This window comes from Diaphorina citri, unplaced genomic scaffold, assembly GCF_000475195.1.
Source record: "Diaphorina citri unplaced genomic scaffold, Diaci psyllid genome assembly version 1.1 scaffold378, whole genome shotgun sequence".
Lineage (NCBI taxonomy): Eukaryota > Metazoa > Arthropoda > Insecta > Hemiptera > Psyllidae > Diaphorina > Diaphorina citri.
In genome coordinates, this window is record NW_007377813.1 from 316,200 (window position 1) to 335,350 (window position 19,151).

The 19,151-nt window shown below is 37.0% G+C and overlaps 1 protein-coding gene and 1 long non-coding RNA gene across 2 annotated transcripts; one reads left to right on the forward strand and one right to left on the reverse strand.

Moving 5' to 3' along the window:
- Positions 1-10,379: 10,379 nt before the first annotated feature.
- On the forward strand, positions 10,380-11,767 carry LOC113466994. The gene is made up of 2 exons (XR_003391223.1): positions 10,380-10,755; positions 11,339-11,767. It is a non-coding gene; the product is annotated as an uncharacterized LOC113466994 (long non-coding RNA).
- A 1,812-nt stretch (positions 11,768-13,579) lies between these two features.
- LOC113466981 (progestin and adipoQ receptor family member 4-like) lies at positions 13,580-18,333 on the reverse strand (the record flags this gene model as incomplete). Its single annotated transcript, XM_026822867.1, has 2 exons — positions 13,580-13,866; positions 18,264-18,333. Coding segments are annotated over 2 exons (357 nt in total), but the record flags the coding sequence as incomplete, so codon positions are not given.
- Between the last annotated feature and the right edge of the window lie 818 nt (positions 18,334-19,151).

Genomic DNA, 19,151 nt, shown 5'->3' on the forward strand with positions numbered 1-19,151 from the left:
CAGCGCAGCGGTAGCCTAGACCTCAAAGTGTCAACCTCTCCAAGGTCAACTATCTCTCCCTCATCCAACTCTGGTCTTCTTCATCCACTGGATGTCGCGGACACTGCTTAAAATCATCAAAACGAAGTTGATATATTTGACAAATAACATGTTAAGGACCGTTCCCACTTGTTCGGAAAAAAAAATCGTGTCGTGCGCAGTGGGAACACTCTCATTTAAATTGCATTGCTTACAGGACATTCGAAGAAAAATCGGATGGGACTCACGACAAATGGGAACGAGCTTCTATCCGTAAAGGAAGTGACTAAATCATCAATATCCAGTGAGAATACATCCGACTGTAACAGCTGTAACACGCTGTTCGTCAAAATGACTTGAACAAGATACAGGTAGGTTTGTTCAATCAAGATACAGTAATCAAACAAGATACAATCATCAAACATTTAACTAGATACAGTCATCAAACATTTATGCTCAGATTCCACGCGTGGTGCTAGAACTAGATATCTATTACCTATATTACATAGATAACTACTAGAAATCATCAAAACGAAGTTGATATATTTGACAAATAACATGTTAAGGACCGTTCCCACTTGTTCGGAAAAAAATCGTGTCGTGCGCAGTGGGAACACTCTCATTTAAATTGCATTGCTTACAGGACATTCGGAGAAAAATCGGATGGAACTCACGACAAATGGGAACGAGCTTTTATCCGTAAAGGAAGTGACTGAATCATCAATATCCAGTGAGAATACATCCGACTATAACACGCTGTTCGTCAAAATGACTTGAACAAGATACAGGTAGCTTTGTTCAATCAAGATACAGTAATCAAACAAGATACAATCATCAAACATTTAACAAGATACAGTCATCAAACATTTATGCTCAGATTCCACGCGTGGTGCTAGAACTAGATATCTATTACCTATATTACATAGATAACTACTATCCACATCCACACAGCTACTAGCAGAAACTCTAATAGCTAGGTATATCTACACTCAATAATCGATAGGAGTATAACGCGTGTCTGTACCTACTGGTAGTTATTGACCACTTGCCAATACCTCAAGGTTTGGTAAAGTCAGACCGTAACTACTATCCACACAGCTACTAGCAGAAACTCTAATAGCTAGGTATATCTACACTCAATAAATAATCGATAGGAGTATAACGCGTGTCTGTACCTACTGGTAGTTATTGACCACTTGCCAATACCTCAAGGTTTGGTAAAGTCAGACCATCAGATCTGTATTCCTTCACACCCAATCTTTGAATGTTCCAGGAGGATTTTCCCAAGTTCTAGTTGTTATCTATTACCTATTTGTTTCCTTCCCATATTCAGACCCTTTATTGGTAATTGATATAAGTAAGGCCAACGCCGTGGGCTATTTGAGCCCCAAGACGCTGCGACCTAAATAGTTCTTTTTTGACTTACCTAGACCTTCTGGTAGGGGAACTGATTCTATGGCCTTTGGTATTGTCAAGGTGTGTCCACACAGTTGACCGGCCGTCGATCGACGTCTGAACCACCTCGTGGAACGACGGCGGGTCTACTATGTGTGGACACAGCTTAACACCTGAGGTAAATCCAGCTTTCTAGTTACGACATAAATTCTGGAATAGTTCTCATGTGACTTACCTAGACCTTCTGGTAGGGGAACTGAATCAATGGCCGTTTTGGTATTGTCAAGGTGTGTCCACACATAGTCGATCGGCCGTCGATCGACGTCTGCACCGTCTATACTTCTTCGACAACATAGATTCACCTCGTCGAACGACGGCGGGTCTACTATGTGTGGACACAGCTTAACACCTAAGGTAAATCCAGCTTTCTAGTTACGACATAAATTCTGTTTAAGTTGGGCTACATCTCGGACGATATTGAATGGTATGGACACGCCTTAAAAGGGACGGAAGTATACTTACCAAAACTCTGACTGATCCAAATCCCGAACATGTCGATTTGCAGTAGTCGCTTGGCTTTCATTAATAGTATAGCTCGCTACACTGTAGTAATAGAAAGTAAAAAGATTTGGAGGAAGAAGTAACATATGGCCAAAACCGGCATAAATATTAAATTAAACCGGCATGCGGCACAAGCAAAGATACATACATACATACATACATATCCTAAGTCGTTCTGTTTGGTGGAACAGGTCGACTATTCACAAAACCTCTCCACCAAGTTCTATCATTAAATTTTTGTTGGTTCTCAATGAGACTGGGATTTTGATTTCTTTTAATGATATCTTTGTTGATTTGATCATTCCATCTCAGTCGTGGTCTACCTTGCTTTCTGGTTCCTTCTATATTCATTTGGAAGTATTTTTTAGGCAATCTATTCTCATCCATTCTTCTTACATGTCCATACCATTTATATTAGCCTAAATTAGATTGAAATGTGAACTATTTATGCTAAACAGATATGTATTGTAAGGTTCATTCTGGCTTTCTCCTATCCTGTCCTCCATGTCTCTTTGATTTTGGGATGATGATACCTACCTTTGTTCCATGAGTAAGTTACAGCTCCTTTTTTTTTATTATTATTAAATTAAAAGTCCAATTATTTTTTTTCAGACTCTGAAAGACAAGATGTCTCCAGTGATAAAACCCAACCAAATCTAGATGATGAAGATTCCCCAGCCAACAATTGTACACCTAAACCATCCAGTCTGCAAGTTAAGTCAACTACGGAGCTCGTATAGAAAAGATCAAAGACGACATTTGACATTTCGGAAAACGATAATTGAAAATCTAATAGGGATTTAAGAAGAGAAAAGATAAGAAGAGGAAGAGGAGGAGGAGGAGGGAAAAATAGGTCAAAGAGAATACGAAAATGAGAGGAAGGAAAGGAGGGAAGCCAGCATGATAAATTAATATTTCTCCTTCATTCATTCTTCTTTTCTTCCTCTTCTCTCCTTCGCCTACCCTACCGTCTCTATTCCCCTCTTTCCTTAATGTCTCTCCCTTTTTTCCCTGTCCTCCTGTATTCCTCTTCGTTATTTCCCTCCCTTCGCTTCATCTTCTCCTATCTCTTCCTCTGACATTTCTCAAGTTCAAACCAGGTCAAGGTTTCCTTTGTTATTTGTTTCTTGAACTCTATTATTCTCTTGTTCTCTCCTTCTTTCTTTTCCAAGCATGTTTAATTTATGACCTGCCACTCCTACGCAAAATGAAATAAAGAGACGGAGAGGAAAAGCTACTCAAGGAACTTGGCCTTTGACTCCCAACTCCCCAAGAGTTCTTAAGGTCATACTGTCCTGTCTCAAAAATCTCATTTGTGTCTCAGATTTGGAAAGCAACTGATTGAGAAGGAAAAAGAAAAGTGTATACCTACCTACCTACCTAGTAAATGGACGACTCTTACATCACCCCATGAACATACATAAATAAATGAATAATCTAAACTTACACAACAAAAAAGTCGCGAAAACTACTTTGAAATTTCATTATGCATGAAAAGTTTGCCCTGCGCTTTATTTTAGTAAAGTTTCACGTCTTTGTCTCAAGTAAGTGCAGGGGAGAAGTGTTGATAATGCAGGTGCATGTAGGTAACCACGGTGTAAATATTGCACAACTTGTCCTGAGCATAACCAAGTGGATTTAAAATTTTGCATATAAAGTGTGTGTGTGTGTTTGAATGCTGACACCATAATTAGGTACTTTCTACGTTTTTACCACATTAGGTGTGTGTTGAGAAACTTACACAATGAGACAGAATTAGGATGGGGTCAAAGTCACAAAAGGAAACCAATACAAAATGACAATTGGAAATTTTCTACATTGGAAGTATCAGTTCGAGGGTCTCCTGAGACCAAAAATGTGACTTTCAGCCCATGGTCTGTAATCTGTACGCATGCAGCCACGATTTCATACCTTAGAACGAAGGGAAAGTACCTGTTACCCGTTCAAAGGAAGTACATTGGATATACCTATTCCTACACTATGACACATACCTAACATTCTAATATCCTGATGAGTCATGTCTGTGATAATGCCGCTCCAATTTCCGAATTCCCTTATCTTATCTCAATTATGAAATATTGCAGCTAGTAATTACACAATAAGGTTGTTATACAAAACGCCACGAGAAACGGACTAATCACTCGCCTAGTAAACGTGAGAGTTTTCTTAACAATATTTGATGGCAAGGTTTTTATAAATCAAAATTTTGTCAAATTTAAAGTCATGTGTTTCCCAGATTCTTCAGTTCAGAACTCAGAAGGACTCGAATTTTCCAATGATAAACAGATCCGAGGCATAATCAATAGCCCGAGGCATTTCCCACTGGTGAGATCAGTCTGAGTCACATCTTGGCATAGTGCTAGAGTACCACCAGGTACTGATTACAGGTAGGTACTTCCTTAGATAATAAACTGCTTATATCCTATACGTAGTGATTGTTGAGTACCTCTCTGTAGCGCAGAGTGCACAGTGCACACATAACGGAGTGTCACACAGTTCCAGATGAGTGAAAAAGCACGAGATGAGTGAAAAATAGGTGCGTTTCTGGTCATGACTTGAGAACGAACATTTTAATAACAGTACATGCAATCCGTATAAAGGGGACGAGTGAAGTTTTGTTTATACTTCGATTGTGTACTCGTAAAAAATTACTTTGGTTAGAAACTCGTAAAAGAAGATAGGAAGGAGTATCCGAGCAGGGAAGGGGGTGAGATATTTTATGGGTAAGAAAATTAATAAATAGGTACATGGGTAGACAATAAGAGTAAAATATAGACAGAAATATGTAGGTGTAACATGGGTAGGAAAAATTATAAATAGGTACAGGTACACGATATAAATATGTATATAGGTGCAATGTATGGATAGGAAAAATTTAAAATAGGTACACGATATAAATACATAGGTGCAATGTATGGGTGGGAAAAATTATAAATAGGTAAAATTCAAAAATTTGACATAGACCATAAAATATGTATTATTATTGGACGTGGGGAATCTATTTTCGATCACATCATGATAGGGGAAAATGTTGTTACAGATTGTTTCTTGAACTCTATTATTCTCTTGTTCTCTCCTTCTTTCTTTTCCAAGCATGTTTAATTTATGACCTGCCACTCCTACGCAAAATGAAATAAAGAGACGGAGAGGAAAAGCTACTCAAGGAACTTGGCCTTTGACTACCAACTCCCCAAGAGTTCTTAAGGTCATACTGTCCTGTCTCAAAAATCTCATTTGTGTCTCAGATTTGGAAAGCCACTGATTGAGAAGGAAAAAGAAAAGTGTATACCTACCTAGTAAATGGACGACTCTTACATCACCCCATGAACATACATAAATAAATGAATAATCTAAACTTACACAACAAAAAAGTCTTACCTACCTAGTAAATGGACGACTCTTACATCACCCCATGAACATACATAAATAAATGAATAATCTAAACTTACACAACAAAAAAGTCGGGAAAACTACTTTGAAATTTCATTATGCATGAAAAGTTTGCCCTGCGCTTTATTTTATGAAAGTTTCACGTCTTTGTCTCAAGTAGGTGCAGGGGAGAAGTGTTGATAATGCAGGTGCTTGTAGGTAACCACGGTGTAAATATTGCACAACTTGTCCTGAGCATAAACAAGTGGATTTAAAATTTTGCATATAAAGTGTGTGTGTGTTTGAATGCTGACACCATAATTAGGTACTTTCTACGTTTTTACCACATTAGCTATATACCTATTGAGAAACTTACACAATGAGACAGAATTAGGATGGGGTCAAAGTCACAAAAGGAAACCAATACAAAATGACAATTGGAAATTTTCTACATTGGAAAAAGGGCAGACACAAGTATCAGTTCGACGGTCTCCTGAGACCAAAAATGTGACTTTCAGCCCATGGTCTGTAATCTGTACGCATGCAGCCACGATTTCATATGACGAGAAAATAAGCCCAACTCCCCAAGAGTTCTTAAGGTCATACTGTCCTGTCTCAAAAATCTCATTTGTGTCTCAGATTTGGAAAGCAACTGATTGAGAAGGAAAAAGAAAAGTGTATACCTACCTACCTACCTAGTAAATGGACGACTCTTACATCACCCCATGAACATACATAAATAAATGAATAATCTAAACTTACACAACAAAAAAGTCGGGAAAACTACTTTGAAATTTCATTGTGCATGAAAAGTTTGCCCTGCGCTTTATTTTAGTAAAGTTTCACGTCTTTGTCTCAAGTAGGTGCAGGGGAGAAGTGTTGATAATGCAGGTGCATGTAGGTAACCACGGTGTAAATATTGCACAACTTGTCCTGAGCATAAACAAGTGGATTTAAAATTTTGCATATAAAGTGTGTGTGTGTGTGTGTGTGTGTGTGTGTGTGTGTGTGTGTGTGTGTGTTTGAATGCTGACACCATAATTAGGTACTTTCTACGTTTTTACCACATTAGGTATGTATGTATTGAGAAACTTACACAATGAGACAGAATTAGGATGGGGTCAAAGTCATAAAAGGAAACCAATACAAAATGACAATTGGAAATTTTCTACATTGGAGAAAGGGCAGACACAAGTATCAGTTCGAGGGTCTCCTGAGACCAAAAATGTGACTTTCAGCCCATGGTCTGTAATCTGTACGCATGCAGCCACGATTTCATATGACGAGAAAATAAGAAACTTTGCAATCAATGCAATCATGTGTTTCCCAGATTCTTCAGTTCAGAACTCAGAAAGACTCGAATTTTCCAATGATAAACAGATCCAAGGCATAATCAATAGCCCGAGGCATTTCCCACTGGTGAGATCAGTCTGAGTCACATCTTGGCATAGTGCTAGAGTACCACCAGGTACTTGTGTTTCCCAGATTCTTCAGTTCAGAACTCAGAAGGACTCGAATTTTCCAATGATAAACAGATCCAAGGTATAATCAATAGCCCGAGGCATTTCCCACTGGTGATATCAGTCTGAGTCACATCTTGGCATAGTGCTAGAGTACCACCAGGTACTGATTACAGGTACTTCCTTAGATAATAAACTACTTATATCCTATACGTAGTGATTGTTGAGTACCTCTCTGTAGCGCAGAGTGCACACATAACGGAGTGTCACACAGTTCCAGATGAGTGAAAAAGCACGAGATGAGTGAAAAATAGGTGCGTTTCTGGTCATGGCTAGATAAGGAATCATTGAACTCTACACCAAACATTCAACAAAATCAACACACGAAAATTAAGTAGGTCATTAGAAGAAGCCTACGTCAAAACCTTGATAAAAGTAAAAATTAAGTGGTCTACGCTAAATTGAATGTGTGCAATCTTCATCATATCTCCTTCTCGAATATAATTTGTAATAGAAGGACAGTAGGGAGGGCGTGAAGGTGATTCAATGTCCCATTCATTCTTCAGACATACCTAACAATTATTATTTTACAAAACGTTTTTTTTTTCCATTCACAAGAATATTATGAATAGCTTTTATTAGTCTTCTTACCAAACAAACAAATTGAAAATATTTTCTTTAACACAAAATAAAATCTTCAAAACGAAATGAAAACTTGATCATTTTTCAATCTTCAGTTTCAATCAAATCACAATGAAAAGGCTATCTCGGACTTGTTTGGTTAAGTCTGTTAAATACTCGTAATAATTTCCATATGGGTTATTCACCCATGTTGAACACCCTGATATCAGATCAATCAAAATAAATATGGATGTGAGGTAGTTTTCAGAGTTCTTCTAACGATACTCCATCACAATTTCTATAGCTACCTGTAACTTTCATAATTTTAGATATTGTTACATACATTACATGCAGAGATTAATAATATGATATCTAGGTACCTACTTGAAAATATCTTATAAATAAAATAATAAGTAACAATAATTTCCAATATCTTTGCCACTGAGGCAGACAAATATGATCCTTTGAAACTATCCTTGTAAATTTAGACAAATTAACTTAAAAGAAATTGTTTAAGGTAACAATCACGACTAAAATAGTTTCTAACAGAATAGGGCTTCTATAATTTACCCACTAAGTTTAAATGATGCATTATGGAGGGTAAGTGAAATGAATATAAACTCCGCGTCAAAATTAGCGCAACAATGCAATTTTCAAAAAAAAAAAAAAATTAAAATAGTTTTGTTCTCGGATGAAACGCGAGTGTGTTTAAACTCGCCAGCCGTGGTCTACCTTGCTTTCTGGTTCCTTCTATATTCATTTGGAAGTATTTTTTAGGCAAGATATCACAATAAAACAATTATAATTGGGTATGACTTAATGGAAACGTTTTCAGTAGATAAGGATAGGTAATAGGTATTACATAACAACTAGGTATTTAAATTTATACAATAAAATAAAAACAATTATTCTTACATTTTAGATATTCCAGTACACAGATTAGGTAACCATCCGCAAAGCCACAAGCAGAAAAGCTAAAAAACACCACAAAACTGTCGGAATAAAGAAGAATGGACGCACTTCAGACGGCAAAATACATCGCGAACTATCTACCGACTACACAAACGAGAGTCATAACATTGTCTAATGACGAGAAAATTGCGTTCCTGCGTACTAATGTTCTTCGAGTTGAATGAGACCTCTTTCATACTCGTGTCCTGAATATACAGGTCGATAAGGATTGCCAGGGAATTTATTTTCTCTTTTATTTGAATTAGAAGATAACCGTATTCTTCCATTTCTTCCTAGGACGGATAAGCAAGTTGAGGCCATCTACAAGTCCATCGTAGGTACTATTCCCAGTAGAATTCAAAGAAAAGAAAATATGAAAAGACGGAAGAAAGAAGGAAAAAGTCGAAGCGACAACGAAACTTCAAGATGGACTTGTAGCTGGCCTCTACACACACGTGTACAGTGTACACACAAGAAGTCCAACAAATGGACTAGGAAAATTTCAAAACTTATCCGGGAAATTTCAAAACAATGCTCCCAAAGTTGATGAAAAATTCAAAAGTAGATACTCGTAGAAAATGTCAACAGAATAGCGCTGAAAATTGACAGTAATGCACGAATATCTATCACACACTATACCGATAAAAAAAAAAAAATAATAATAAATAAAAATAAAATAGGTACCTACTTCAGGAAGTGGACTCCTTGGAAAGATCTAAAGATTCTCACCTCATTGAAAAATAATTAATAATAATGAAAATATTTCCAGGAAACAATATTGGCACTGAAGAGGTCCTACGATAGATTTATTGCCATAAATGATTTCTAGCATTTCAGGCTAATACCTACTACCTACTAGAAGTTCCCCGGATGGGTTCGATTCTCTATAGCAACAAAACAAGCAGGTACAGTGTACACAAAAACTTCAGAAGACTTCAGTCCTCGTACAAACTTCGAGCCTTAGGGGTAGGGGCAAACAGCCCTAAAGGACGGGTTTTCTCTCTTCGATTTTGGGAAGATAAGACCTTAGCAGAGTTAACAGTTACAGTTCCCTCTGTCAAACCTGTCCAAAAAAGATTCTACGAAGACTAGGTCCTAATATGCATAATTATGTGAAGACCAATATTTTTACTTCGAATACATATACATATATCTAACTACTCTTAGAACGAAGGGGAAGTACCTGTTACCCGTTCAAAGGAAGTACATTGGATATACCTATTCCTACACTATGACACATACCTAAAATTCTAATATCCTGATGAGTCATGTCTGTGATAATGCCGCTCCAATTTCCGAATTCCCTTATCTTATCTCAATTATGAAATATTACAGCTAGTAATTACACAATAAGGTCGTTATACAAAACGCCACGAGAAACGAACTAATCACTCGCCTAGTAAACGTGAGAGTTTTCTTAACAATATTTGATGGCAAGGTTTTTATAAATCAAAATTTTGTCAAATTTAAAATATTAGGGCATTAAGAACAGTTTAAAAGGTTCGACAGAAGGAACTGCAACTGCCAAGCTCTTATCGCCCCGAAATCGAAGAGAGAAGGAAGATGGGATAGGAGAAAGCCAGCCGTTCCGAGAACGAACATTTTAATAACAGTAGATGCAATCCGTATAAAGGGGGCGAGTGAAGTTTATTTGTTTATACTTCGATTGTGTACTCGTAAAAAATTACTTTGGTTAGAAACTCGTAAAAGAAGATAGGAAGGAGTATTCGAGCAGGGAAGGGGGTGAGAAATTTTATGGGTAAAAAAATTAATAAATAGGTACATGGGTAGACGATAAGAGTAAACACATAGACAGAAATATGTAGGTGTAACATGGGTAGGAAAAATTATAAATAGGTACAGGTACACGATATAAATATGTATATAGGTGCAATGTTGTGTACTCGTAAAAAATTTCGATTGTGTACTCGTAAAAAATTACTTTGGTTAGAAACTTGTAAAAGAAGATAGAAAGGAGTATTCGAGCAGGGAAGGGGGTGAGATATTTTATGGGTAAGAAAATTAATACATAGGTACATGGGTAGACGATAGGAGTAAATACATGGACAGAAATATGTAGGTGTAACATGGGTAGGAAAAATATAAATAGGTACAGGTACACGATATAAATATGTATATAGGTGCAATGTATGGATAGGAAGAATTTAAAATAGGTACACGATATAAATACATAGGTGCAATGTATGGGTAGGAAAAATTATAAATACCTAGGTAAAAATTCAAAAAATTGACATAGACCATAAAATATGTATTATTATTGGACGTGGGGAATCTATTTTCGATCACATCATGATAGGGGAAAATGTTGTTACAGACAGACACCATGGAATATTCTCGTAGCTGACGTCAATTGACACAGGTGTAGGCTTTATTTCCGTATATTAGAAATGGGTTTCAAACTATATCGACCATCACGAGTTATTTTCGTGCTATGGTCGAGTGGTCAACATTGTTAATAATATGAAGGTCCAGGAAATTTAGGGAAAATATTTAGGTGTGAACTGCTTTATTTTGTACGTGAATTGACGTCCATTTTATAGATATCTGTCAAACCTCATTATGTGCCTTGTGAAATGAAATTTAAGATACAGGAAATAGGCATTAGCAATATGTGTTGCCAATCAGTTCTGTAGTTAGGTAGGTACACTTGGCATTGCGCTTTTGTCCTGTGCTTTCTAAGTTAATGCAAATGATATCCGACTGGTTACCTAGACCTGGAAAATCATCTCCGATATCCGACTAGTTACCTAGACCTGGAAAATCATCTCCTGATAATAGCGACAGAATAAAGTGTTAATAGATGTCGAAAGAGTTACATGTTGTTAGTCCCGATAAGAGATAACCTGATAACGCATCGAGTTAATCAATAAAAAATAAATGAAATATTGAAAGTGACATATGAATGATTTGAAATATGTATCAAAAGACGTCAATTGACACAGGTGTAGGCTTTATTTCCGTATATTAGAAATGGGTTTCAAACTATATCGACCATCACGAGTTATTTTTGTGCTATGGTCGAGTGGTCAACATTGTTGATAATATGAAGGTCCAGGAAATTTAGGGAAAATATTTAGGTGTGAACTGCTTTATTTTGTACGTGAATTGACGTCCATTTTATAGATAGAGAATATAATTTGTAATAGGAGAAGGACAGTAGGGAGGACGTGAAGGTAATTCAATGTCCCATTCATTCTTCAGACATACCTAACAATTATTATTTTACAAAACGTTTTTTTCCATTCACAAGAATATTATGAATAGCTTTTATTAGTTTTCTTACCAAACAAACAAATTGAAAATATTTTCTTTAACACAAAATAAAATCTTCAAAACAAGAAATGAAAACCTGATCATTTTTCAATCTTCAGTTTCAATCAAATCACAATGAAAAGGCTATCTCGGCTTTGTTTGGTTAAGTCTGTTAAATACTCGTAATAATTTCCATATAGGTTATTCACCCATGCTGAACACCGTGATATCAGATCAATCAAAATAAATTTGGATGTGAGGCAGTTTTCAGAGTTCTTCTAACGATACTCCATCACAATTTCTAAAGCTATCTGTAACTTTCATCATTTTAGATATTGTTACATACTCGTACATTACATGCAGAGATTAATAATATGATATCTAGGTACCTACTTGAAAATATCTTATAAATAAAATAATAAGTAACAATAATTTCCAATATCTTTGCCACTGAGGCAGGCAAATATGATCCTTTGAAACTATCCTTGTAAATTTAGACAAACATAGAAAGATATTAACTTAAAGAAATTGTTTAAGGTAACAATCACGACTAAACTAGTTTCTAACAAAATAGGGCTTCTATAATTTACCCACTAAGTTTAAATGATGCATTATGGAGGGTAAGTGAAATGAACATAATATTAAGAAGTAAATAAATACGGAACTTGGCCTAGCGCACTGCCATTCCGTGTGCCTAGATTAACATAAAAGTAACCTACCAAATAGCCGGTTTCTCAGTCTCTCAACAATGTATCTACTTATAGATATTGAGTAGATATTCCAGTACACAGATTAGGTAACCATCCGCAAAGCCACAAGCAGAAAAGCTAAAAAAACACCACAAAACTGTCGGAATAAAAAAGAATGGACGCACTTCAGACGGCAAAATACATCGCGAACTATCTACCGACTACAGAAACGAGAGTCATAACATTGTCTAATGACGAGAACATTGCGTTCCTGCGTACTAATGTTCTTCGAGTTGAATGAGACCTCTTTCATACTCGTGTCCTGAATATACGGGTCGATAAGGATTGCCAGGGAATTTATTTTCTCTTTTAATTGAATTAGAAGATAACCGTATTCTTCCATTTCTTCCTAGGACAGGTAAGCAAGTTGAGGTCATCTACAAGTCCATCGTAAGTACTATTCCCAGTAGAATTCAAAGAAAAAATATGAAAAGAAGGGAGAAAGAAGGAAAAAGTCGAAGCGACAACGAAACTTCAAGATGGACTTGTAGCTCGCCTCTACACACACGTGTACAGGTTACACACAAGAAGTCCAACAAATGGACAAGGAAAATTTCAAAACTTATCCGGGAAATTTCAAAACAATGCTCCCAAAGTTGATGAAAAATTCAAAAGTAGATACTCGTAGAAAATGTCAACAGAATAGCGCTGAAAATTGACAGTAATGCACGAATACCTATCACACACTATACCGACAAAAAAAATAAAAAATAAAAAAATAGGTACCTACTTCAGGAAGTGGACTCCTTGGAAAGATCGAAAGATTCTCACCTCATTGAAAAATAATTAATAATAATGAAAATATTTCCAGGAAACAATATTGGCACTGAAGAGGTCCTACGATAGATTTATTGCCATAAATGATTTCTAGCATTTCTGGCTAATACCTACTACCTACTGGAAGTTCCCCGGATGGGTTCGATTCCCTATAGCAACAAAACAAGCAGTGTACACAAAAACTTCAGAAGACTACGTCCTCGTACAAAAAAAAGCTCACTTCGAGCCATAGGGGTAGAGGCAAACAGCCCTAAAGGACGGGTTTTCTCTCTTCGATTTTGGGAAGATAAGACCTTAGCAGAGTTAACTCGTGGAACGACGGCGGGTCTACTATGTGTGGACACAGCTTAACACCTGAGGTAAATCCAGCTTTCTAGTTACGACATAAATTCTGTTTAAGTTGGGCTACATCTCGGACGATATTGAATGGTTTGGACACGCCTTAAAAGGGACGGAAGTATACTTACCAAAACTCTGACTGATCCAAATCCCGAACATGTCGATTTGCAGTAGTCGCTTGTACACCAAAGGACTTGAACCGCAATTCATAAACAAGTGGTACAAAATGCTCCCCAGCCAAGGACATATTGCACCGGCTAAATGACTCCAAATGAGGAACTGAGATCTGGTGTCTTCTAAATGCCAGGGCATGGTTTTCGGTATCGTCATCAGGATATAGAAGATGGGGATACCTGGAAAAAAAAGAATATTCGGTTTCAAGCATACTTTCGGAAAGAGACTGTCTGAAGACATCCTAAACCTGAGCACAAAGGTCCTTGAGGTAGTATAAACGGTACTCATTACCGTTCTGTGTAAGCCTTTGCGTGTTAATGCACGATCATTTGCAACAACCACGGAACTCAACCTGGTAGCTACCGATATTTAACTTTCGGATCTAGCCATCGGATAAGGAAAAGATGACGACAAGGAAACATTGCTATTAGGTTTTGCTACCTCGGAATCGAAAGAGAGTGAGCCTGGAACTGAATAGGTATCCTACGGTACGTCATATTTGAAAGAGAGTGAAGTCCGGAGTTAGAAAGATATCCCGCATTCCTTTGATTTAAAATGTACTCGTAAAGCTCGAAACTAGAGTTCGTAAAATAAACTGAGATTCCAATTAGCTGAAGTGCTTTCTTCCTGCAAGTTAAGTCAACTACGGAGCTCGTATAGAAAAGATCAAAGACGACATTTGACATTTCGGAAAACGATAATTGAAAATCTAATAGGGATTTAAGAAGAGAAAAGATAAGAAGAGGAAGAGGAGGAGGAAGAGGAGGAGGAGGAGGAAGAGGAGGAGGAGGAGGAAGAGGAGGAGGAGGAGGGAAAAATAGGTCAAAGAGAATACGAAAATGAGAGGAAGGAAAGGAGGGAAGCCAGCATGATAAATTTCTTTCTGCAAGTTAAGTCAACTAGGGAGCTCGTATAGAAAAGATCAAAGACGACATTTGACATTTCGGAAAACGATAATTGAAAATCTAATAGGGATTTAAGAAGAGAAAAGATAAGAAGAGGAGGAGGAAGAGGAGGAGGAGGAGGAGGGAAAAATAGGTCAAAGAGAATACGAAAATGAGAGGAAGGAAAGGAGGGAAGCCAGCATGATAAATTAATATTTCTACTTCATTCATTCTTCTTTTCTTCCTCTTCTCTCCTTTGCCTACCCTACCGTCTGTATTCTCTCCCTTCGCTTCATCTTCTCCTATCTCTTCCTCTGACATTTCTCAAGTTCAAACCAGGTCAAGGTTTCCTTTGTTATTTGTTTCTTGGGAGGGAAAAATAGGTCAAAGAGAATACGAAAATGAGAGGAAGGAAAGGAGGGAAGCCAGCATGATAAATTAATATTTCTCCTTCATTCATTCTTCTTTTCTTCCTCTTCTCTCCTTCGCCTACCCTACCGTCTCTATTCCCCTCTTTCCTTAATGTCTCTCCCTTTTTTCCCTGTCCTCCTGTATTCCTCTTCGTTATTTCCCTCCCTTCGCTTCATCTTCTCCTATCTCTTCCTCTGACATTTCTCAAGTTCAAACCAGGTCAAGGTTTCCTTTGTTATTTGTTTCTTGCTGGTAGGTAGCTACCGATATTTAACTTTCGGATCTAGCCATCGGATAAGGAAAAGACGACGACAAGGAAACATTGCTATTAGGTTTTGCTACCTCGGAATCGAAAGAGAGTGAGCCTGGAACTGAATAGGTATCCTACGGTACGTCAATAGACTCTTGAGTGGAAGGCAACCACTAGGCGAGGTTAACGCCTTAGGCGTTCTCTACCACCTAACCCTTAGAGCTCCATTATTAAGGCTAATACCTACTACCTACTAGAAGTTCCCCGGATGGGTTCGATTCTCTATAGCAACAAAACAAGCAGGTACAGTGTACACAAAAACTTCAGAAGACTACGTCCTCGTACAAAAAAGCCCACTTCTAGGCTTAGGGTTAGAGGCAAACAGCCTTAAAGGACGGGTTTTCTCTCTTCGATTTTGGGAAGATAAGACCTTAGCAGAGTTAACAGTTACAGTTCCCTCTGTCAAACCTGTCCAAAAAAGATTCTACGAAGACTAGGTCCTAATATGCATAATTATGTGAAGACCAATATTTTTACTTCGAATACATATACATATATCTAACTACTCTTAGAACGAAGGGAAAGTACCTGTTACCCGTTCAAAGGAAGTACATTGGATATACCTATTCCTACACTATGACACATACCTAACATTCTAATATCCTGATGAGTCATGTCTGTGATAATGCCGCTCCAATTTCCGAATTCCCTTATCTTATCTCAATTATGAAATATTGCAGCTAGTAATTACACAATAAGGTTGTTATACAAAACGCCACGAGAAACGGACTAATCACTCGCCTAGTAAACGTGAGAGTTTTCTTAACAATATTTGATGGCAAGGTTTTTATAAATCAAAATTTTGTCAAATTTAAAATATTAGGGCATTAAGAACAGTTTAAAAGGTTCGACAGAAGGAACTGCAACTGCCAAGCTCTTATCGCCCCGAAATCGAAGAGAGAAGGAAGATGGGATAGGAGAAAGCCAGCCGTTCCGAGAACGAACATTTTAATAACAGTAGATGCAATCCGTATAAAGGGGGCGAGTGAAGTTTATTTGTTTATACTTCGATTGTGTACTCGTAAAAAATTACTTTGGTTAGAAACTCGTAAAAGAAGATAGGAAGGAGTATTCGAGCAGGGAAGGGGGTGAGAAATTTTATGGGTAAAAAAATTAATAAATAGGTACATGGGTAGACGATAAGAGTAAACACATAGACAGAAATATGTAGGTGTAACATGGGTAGGAAAAATTATAAATAGGTACAGGTACACGATATAAATATGTATATAGGTGCAATGTATGGATCTTCAGTAAGTATTGTTGAGTTTTCTGAGCAATCAAACTCAGAACTCAGAACACTCAGAGCTTGAGGCACGTCTGACTGAAATCGACTGAATGAATCATAAGCACAACACAAAGCAATTTAACAATACTTTCAAATCATAAAACTACTATACGACTGGATCGAACAATATAGTGCTTTAAGCCTGTCAAACCTCATTATGTGCCTTGTGAAATTTAAGATACAGGAAATAGGCATTAGCAATGTGTGTTGTCAATCAGTTCGGTAGTTAGGTACACTTGGCATTGCGCTTTTGTCCTGTGCTTTCTAAGTTAATGCAAATGATATCCGACGAGTTACCTAGACCTGGAAAATCATCTCCAGATAATAGCGTCAGAATAAAGTGTTAATACTTAGATGTCGAAAGAGTTACAACTAGATAAGGAATCATTGAACTTTACACCAAACATTCAACAAAATCAACACACGAAAATTAAGTAGGTCATTAGAAGAAGCCTACCTACGTCAAACCTTGATAAAAGTAAATATTAAGTGGTCTACGCTAAATTGAATGTGTGCAATCTTCATCATATCTCCTTCTCAGTGATTAAGATCATTATTTTTTTCGGAAAAGATAAGCAGAATGACTAGTAATACTTTCAACAAATTACTTTAGTAACCGCTAACACCGCTATAGGCTACTTGAATCTGAAGCTATGCCTGTAATGACTGGGTCACTTATTTGAGTATATATATCTCCTTCTCAGTGATTAAGATCATTATTTTTTTTTTTTGAAAAGATAAGCAGAATGACTATTAGTACTTTCAACAAGTTACTTTAGTAACCGCTAACACCGCTATAGGCTATTTGAATCTGAAGCTATGCCTGTAATGACTGGGTCACCCTATTTGAGTCAATCTTCAAATAATGTCTTGATTGTACACATGAGGAGTGTTAGCGTATTGCATTGGAACAGTTATATTGTTCCCATTCGTGCTATCTTCAGTAAGTATTGTTGAGTTTTCTGAGCAATCAAACTCAGAACTTATTTGAGTCAATCTTCAAATAATGTCTTGATTGTACACATGAGGAGTGTTCGCGTATTGCATTGGAACAGTTATATTGTTCCCATTCGTGCTATCTTCAGTAAGTATAGTTGAGTTTTCTGAGCAATCAAACTCAGAACTCACTTGAGGCACGTCTGACTGAAATCGACTGAATGAATCATAAGCACAACACAAAGCAATTTAACAATACTTTCAAATCATAAAACTACTATACGACTGGATCGAACAATATAGTGCTTTAAAGTCTGTCAAACCTCATTATGTGCCTTGTGAAATGAAATTTAAGATACAGGAAATAGGCATTAGCAATGTGTGTTGCCAATCAGTTCTGTAGTTAGGTACACTTGGTATTGTCCTGTACTTTCTAAGTTAATGCAAATGATATCCGACTAGTTACCTAGACCTAGAAAATCATCTCCTGATAATAGCGACAGAATAAAGTGCTAATAGATGTCGAAAGAGTTACATGTTGTTAGTCCCCATAAGCGATAACCTGATAACGCATCGAGTTAATCAATAAAAAATAAATGAAATATTGAAAGTGACATATGAATGATTTGAAATATGTATCAAAATTTGTACACAGTCATAAATTTCATATTTCTAACTGGTAAGTCAGAAAATAAACATTAAATTAGAGGAAAGGAGAAGGTATGGATAAAACATGTGAAAGCTTACCATGAGTGAAGATATTGACGGTTTCATTATGAACATAGCACAGACTTCGTAAGCATCCCCAGGCATTGAGTCATAAATTTCATATTTCTAACTGGTAAGTCAGAAAATAAACATTAAATTAGAGGAAAGGAGAAGGTATGGATAAAACATGTGAAAGCTTACCATGAGTGAAGATATTGACGGTTTCATTATGACCATAGCACAGACTTCGTAAGCCTCAACAGGCATTGAGAATAGCTCTATATCCCGACGTCCTGTAGGGAAGGGAATATTAATTTTATATTTTATTGAACTTTGAACCGAAAAATCTATCTTTTTCTTGAAAATTTGTCAATTTCTGTAATATTTGGCCGTTTAAAATCATCTTTCCTCGTATCTCAGTCACCTCATGAGCAGGGTTACTCACTGACATTGTGTAGAACATCATAGACGGTAAGTCTTATGTGCTAATGAATACTAATAGAGTAATTAGTAATTGATTTTTAATAAGCCCTCTTTTATACAAGGGCCAACAGTTACCCTTTCAAATAACCACAGATGATGAACATTAATATCTTGTCTAATTTGTTTTTAATTGACACTACATTTTAATCTTTATTTCAGGTCTCACCACAACAATGGGACTACTTACTGACCCAGGTAGAGGAACATTAATTATCTTCAATGTGAATGGTGAGAGTAGGGGAATTAGGGGGGGTGGAATGATTGGGAGAGTTTTTGTTGTTGTTCTTCTTTTTGTTTTTCTGTCTCCCAGATCTGCGAGGGGTAACAGTAGGTAGAATAGAGTTGGGAACCGGAGCTATGACCGGTGGGGGGGTCTCAGGAGAGGGAGCCAGGACTTCAGGGTGAGGAGAGGATGGAGGAAGGCAGACTGAAGGAATGGGAGAA